The sequence below is a fragment of the Kryptolebias marmoratus genome, linkage group LG13 (assembly GCF_001649575.2).
Source record: "Kryptolebias marmoratus isolate JLee-2015 linkage group LG13, ASM164957v2, whole genome shotgun sequence".
In the NCBI taxonomy this organism is placed as follows: Eukaryota; Metazoa; Chordata; class Actinopteri; order Cyprinodontiformes; family Rivulidae; genus Kryptolebias; species Kryptolebias marmoratus.
In genome coordinates this window covers 24558311-24564130 of record NC_051442.1, presented here as the reverse complement: position 1 = coordinate 24564130, position 5820 = coordinate 24558311, and the positions used below count along the sequence as shown (strand labels likewise).

The 5820-nt window shown below is 39.2% G+C and overlaps 1 protein-coding gene across 4 annotated transcripts in view; it reads left to right on the top strand.

Annotated features, from left to right (window-relative positions):
* The window catches only part of ntm (neurotrimin), a 295982-nt gene that overhangs the window by 176204 nt on the left and 113958 nt on the right, over nt 1-5820 (top strand). For 3 of the 4 annotated variants that reach the window (XM_037979031.1, XM_037979029.1, XM_037979028.1), the window contains exon 1: nt 3911-4084. In XM_037979031.1, coding sequence (XP_037834959.1) covers nt 3924-4084 — 161 coding nt within the window. In that variant the 5' untranslated portion in view covers nt 3911-3923. Of the gene's footprint in view, nt 1-3910; nt 4085-5820 lie in introns of those variants that run through there. The other variant, XM_037979030.1, reaches the window with a different exon arrangement.

The window sequence follows — 5820 nt, the reverse complement described above, 5'->3', positions numbered from 1 at the left end:
CCGTTAACAGTCCCGGGTGTGACTCTGTTGATCTGCATAGCACTGCCGCAGCTCAAACTCGTAAGTATCCATATCCAATCACAGGATGCGTAAATGTCACGTTCAACGTGAGGCCAGCTAGAGGGCCTTACTGACACAACTCGTGATCTGATTGGCTATCGCAACTGTCTATCAACAGTATTTGCCCGTTCACTTACAGTGCACAGACACCTGCACTCTTGATTCTGAAGGCCTGGGCAGATTTCATACAGCCTGGCAACATAAGAGCTGAATTCTGATTGGATAAAAACTCTAACCTAAAAACAACAGCACTGAAAGGAGCATAATATGACATGAAGAGAATGTGAATACTTTTAGATATCTAGGGGAGGTAAATTAAAAATTAAATTAACCTTTATTATAATTATGATGATTCTTGGTTATGTTAGGCCAGCAGAGAAGGCCTTGCTGGCCCTGAAGGCCCACCACTGGGGAAAGTCGGAGTAGAGCTGACTGCATCAAAAGGAATCAACTAAGGACATGTGATTAGGATGCCTCCTTGGGTGCTTCCCTTTGGAGGTTTTCAAGGCATGTCCAACTGGGAGGAGGGTGGGTAGGTAGGTAAGTAGGTAGGTAGATAGATAGATACATAGCTTTGTGTATATTCTTGAACTGAAACTACTCATTCAGTTGAGCTATTTTCTTTTCTTTAGATTTTTAATTCTCTTGTTCTATTAGAAAAAAAATCACTCTGCTGCTGCAGCAACAGAAGGACATTTCCTCTGAAACTCATCCAACATCACCTCTCTAGCATATATGTATATATGTGTGTGTGTGTGTGTGTGTGTGTGTGTGTGTGTGTGTGTGTGTGTGTGTGTGTGTGTGTTTCAATGCATAAAATAGGACTGGTTTGGGGTTGGTTCTTTTCTGGTGAGGTGACAGTGGATGTACACCTTGTATTGGCTGTGGAAGGAGAAGACATGATTTTGGGGAATGATATTGTACACTCTAAAATTTGGTCTGATGTTCCAGGTTCCTGTACCATTGCTTTTGAAGTGTTGGTGCAGTGGAGTCTGAAGTCTGATCCTGGAGCGAGGTATGACAAGCATGACGGCTTGGTGGTTAGTAATGTTGCCTCACAGCAAGAAGGTCCTGGGTTCAAGCCCTGGGTTGGACCTGGGGTTTTTCTGTGAGTTCTAAGTTTGTATGTTCTCTGCGTGTTTACTGACTTAAACAGAATAAACATCGAAAAGAGGGGATCCATAAAAATGTTTTTACATTACATCGAAATAAGTTTTTGATTTATATTGGGGTTTTTTTCTTTAAAAAATGTCTTTCACTGTCTTGCGCAGGTCATTCGGTCTTGCGCACGGGTCATATGTTTGCACACGCCAGTCATTTAGTCTCGCATGCGGGTCGTACCTTTGCGCGGGGGTGATTCGCTATATGCGGTCCATACAGAGAGCATTTGTCTGCTTTGGCGCTTCATATGTCAGTGCGCTTCCCTTGGTCAGCAGGTAAATGAATAGACTCCTTGTCTGCGTCACTGCTCCTCTGACCCTTTCTCTGTGACATGTTGTATGTTGTAGCAGGTGTTACCATGTAAAGAGGTAGAGAAAAGTAGCGGTTTTGGGGTGTGGGTGGAAAAAAATGTGTATAAAAAATGACGTATTTTACAATAAACAAGAGGAGCTTAGCTTGGTGGCCAGCCAGGCTTATAATACACTGGGTGAAACCCTGATACAGATACAGGGTTGTTTCTTTTGGGCTGGGTTAAAGAGGGATGTGGTAGCGTATATTAAAACCTATAGGATTTGCCAGTTGATTAGTAAACCTAAGCACAACATAAGTCTGGCATCACTGTGCCTTATTCCAGCCATGGATAAGCCATTTGAGTATGTAGTGCTGGACTGTGTAGGTCCATTGCATTCTTGAAGGACTGTATTTGTTGACACCGATGTGTCAGGTTACCAGTTATCCTGGAGCTTATCTATTTTTTTTTCTTTTTTTTGCAATCTATTACAGCGAAAGCTCAAATGAAAGCTTTCGCCCAGTTTATATCAGTGTCTGGTATTCCTAAGGTTGTACAAACTGTTTAGGGGGTCCATGTTTTTTTCCCAAGTGTTTTCACAAGTTTTGCAGAAGCTCCATATTAACCAAGCATCAGTTTATCCCCAATGCCAAGGTGTTTTGGAATGCTTTCATCAAATCCCTAAGTCATTGTTATGTGCCTATTGCACAAAACCTGGTCACAATTGGGAGGCGGGCCTCCCGTGGATGCTCCTAGCTACCAGAGAGGTGGTGAAAATAAACACAGGGTTCAGTCTAAATAAACTGGATTTTGGGCACTCAGTGGTTGCTGAACCTCTTAAAAAATGGTGTATTATGTCAGTGGTTTAGGCATAAACTGTAAAAGGCAGAAAAACTGGTGAGATATAGGTTAAAAAAATCACAAGAGAGTATGAAGACACTGTTTAATCGTAAAGCCAGGCAGAGACAGTTTTGTCCTGGAGATGCTGCCTGTTGTGGGGTCACTATGTCAACCTGGTTTTGCTGGTCCCTTCATAGTTCATAGTGCAAAGCCTCTGAGCAGGTTTATGTGATATAACTATCCAAGGGAAAAAAACAGATTATGTCAAATGAATCTGATATAACTTTTAGGTTTAAAATTCTGATAGTAGTCTTTTTTTTGTCACAGTACAAGGTTGGTTTCCACTCTTATGAAGGGGGGTGTGATTACCCAAGAACTCTGCAGGTGGTTTGTAGTATTTTATTTCCTCTCTGTTTTTTATGCAGGAGGCAGTCCCATCAAGACCTCAGTTAAGAGTTGCACCTGCAGTCTCTTGTGCTGAAGTAGTTTAAAGAGATCTGGGCAATTGTATGTGGGTTGGGCTGAGATGGTTGATGGTTTGTTTGCTGCCAGGTTGGCTGATTGGTTTGTTTCCTCTAAAAATTGAAAATTTGAAGTGTTGCTGCTGAAACTTAACCTTTGGTTTTCTTCCCTTCCCTTTCCCCTTAAATTACAGGTAACTGTAATTTAGGTGACTAAATAAAGCTCATCTTGTTTGGATTATCTGTATGGTCTCCCACATTATGTCATGGGTAGGAGCTCGGTCAAGACACATTCATCTATTGAAGGGTCACATCAGAGGCAATGAGGGGTTCACTATCTTAGCCAGGGACACTTTCACATATGACTGTTAACAGGAATCAAACTTCCTACTCTTTCTTTGGAACACAAGTGCTCTGTCCACTAACCCAAAGCCACACCTTGTTTTGTGATTCTCTGCCCACCAGAACATAGTTAAAATGGCCTCCCATCGGGAGAAAAAAAAAAAGTAAAATAATAACAATTAGTCAGGCCAAAAAATAGGGTCTTGTGGCTGCTATGCAGTGCTTGGGCCCTAACAATAAATAAAATTTAGATATATGTTTTTATCATCATTTATTTACCAATAACAATCTCATTATTGTAAAAAATAAAAATTAAAGTATTTTTCTTTTATTGCTTTAGTTCCAATTTCCAGATATTATTCTTAATCACAGAGCTTTTATATTTATTTATACAATCATTGATATATATATATATATATATATGATTCTTATTGATACAACAATTAAAGACTTTTTACAAAGTAACAAGCTAATTCTGGTTCCTTTTTAGAGAAAAAATCTATCTGACAGATAGATTAAAACAAGACCAGTTCTGCAGTTAGTTAAATACAGATTCAAATGATGCAAATTAATTATCTCTATTTATTTATGTTTTTTTAAACTGGAGCAGGGAGAATATGGGTGCAGACAAGCCCAGCCACACACAGTCCAGTGTTGCTGTCTGCACTAATCTGGATTAGGACTAATGAAGCAGTAATGAGTAATCTCTTAGGGATTGTTTCCATGCACCTCATTGTGTCCTGTTTTTCAATTTCTCTGAGGGGCTGAAGATGATGACTATTCGTAGACACTTGGTTGGCTTTTCCAAATGCACAACTCTGTGTCTGAGGGTTCTGTTTGTCCTTGCAGGTTCAGTCCACAGCCAGCGGGGTTCCGACAGCAAAGTGATGGACAATATCACAGTTCGGCAGGGAGAGACAGTCGTCCTCAGGTCAGTCCATGTTTCTGTGTTCCTGAACTATATTTATGTTTTGTTTTTTGTTTTTTGCTGCTGCTTGTGAGTTATGCCTGAGGTTCTATTGGAACAGAGCCACAGAAACAGAACCTGTGATGTTTTATGAAGGACGAAGAGATTTAATCTATAGATCTGCTGCTTTAAACTGTTACACAACTTCAAATACAAAGAGTTCTTCAGAAGAGAACTATGCTTCGAGGTCTGGACTCACATGGATTTAAATTGCCTTCAGGTGCTGCTGGGAAACTTTAGTGTGAGATCAATAATAATCATAGCAGTTAAAGAAATCCCAGATCTTTTCTAAGAACCACAAAGTTGAACAAATGGAGCAGTATTTAAAAATCTGCTTTAAAAAACCATGTTCTGTGTTATCAAAGTCATACATTTTACAGTTTATACTACAGTGGTTCCTGGCACTGCTCTTCAGCAGGTCTTCTTGTTCTCCAGAAGCCTGTTACTCACTCATTTATTCCAATCAGGTGTGTCAAAGCAGGGAAATAACTAAAACATGCAGGACTGTGTTCCTCAAGGACCAGCGTTGTGAATCACTGTTATACCAGACTGCATTTCTTGAAGGAATGCATATCACCTGCTGTCTTTTATGCCAGGATTTTAGACTAAGATCATGTGATTTTGAGAAATAATGAGAGTTGTGGCTGTTTTGGTCAAACCTTATAAATGACTTTGTAATTTCACGTGCTACTGTGAAATCTCAGATATGTGAGGATGACGCTCAGCTACTACCACTTAAAAGTTTGTTCAGTATTAGTAAAAAAAAAAAAATATATTATTACTATAATAATAGTAATACTAATGTCAGTTAGCTGTGGCAGCCATCTTGAATTGGGTTGACTCCAATTGTAAACGAGTTGTAAATGTATGGTCAGTGTTTACTTTGAATTTCAGTGTTGGTTTTAACAGTTAATGCCAGTTTAAGTTTTAAACTAAGATGTTGTGAAAGATGGGGCTTTGATGTGCAAACGAACAATATAGCACTTGAGAGTATGTGTTGAAGATGACTTCCAGCTAATGCCATACCAAATTTTAGTTTAATCTGGTACATGAGATATTTTGCTAAAAATACCAACAAACAAACATGCACAAACAGACAGATATTGTTGCTTTGCCTTAACAAAGGTTTTATGGTTTAAAAACGTTACATCCATACATAGCTTTGTGTATATACTTGAACTGAAGCTACTCATTCAGTTGAGCTATTTTCTTTTCTTTTGATTTTTCATTCTCTTGTTGAGGGGTTACACATGCTACTTTTTCTAGTTGGTAATTTGTTGCGTCAAATTAAAACAAACAAACAAACAAGCAAACAAGACTACAGACAGACATACTATCATTAGACTGCTCTTTCAGACTACAGGTTTTAAAAATATAAAACAGTCAATATAAAATCAATAAGAAAACTCTGGACTTGTCATTATATTTACCTGTTTAGAGCTAGAACACTAAAGTTGTAAAGGTGTCACACAAAAACCCAACAGACCTTATTATTAGGAGAGTATAAGTACCTGTATTGTCATAACTCGGGAGGTACTGTCCAGAAGAGCGAAACCAAGACCAAAACACGGAGACGGAAGTAAAGGTAAGTGAATTTATTTACAGGGTGAGACTATATACAGTGGGCGGTGTCCAGAGTGGTCTGCAAGAGAAGGAGAGCTAGGTGAGTCTCGGGTACAGGTCTTGATCCACACGGCAAC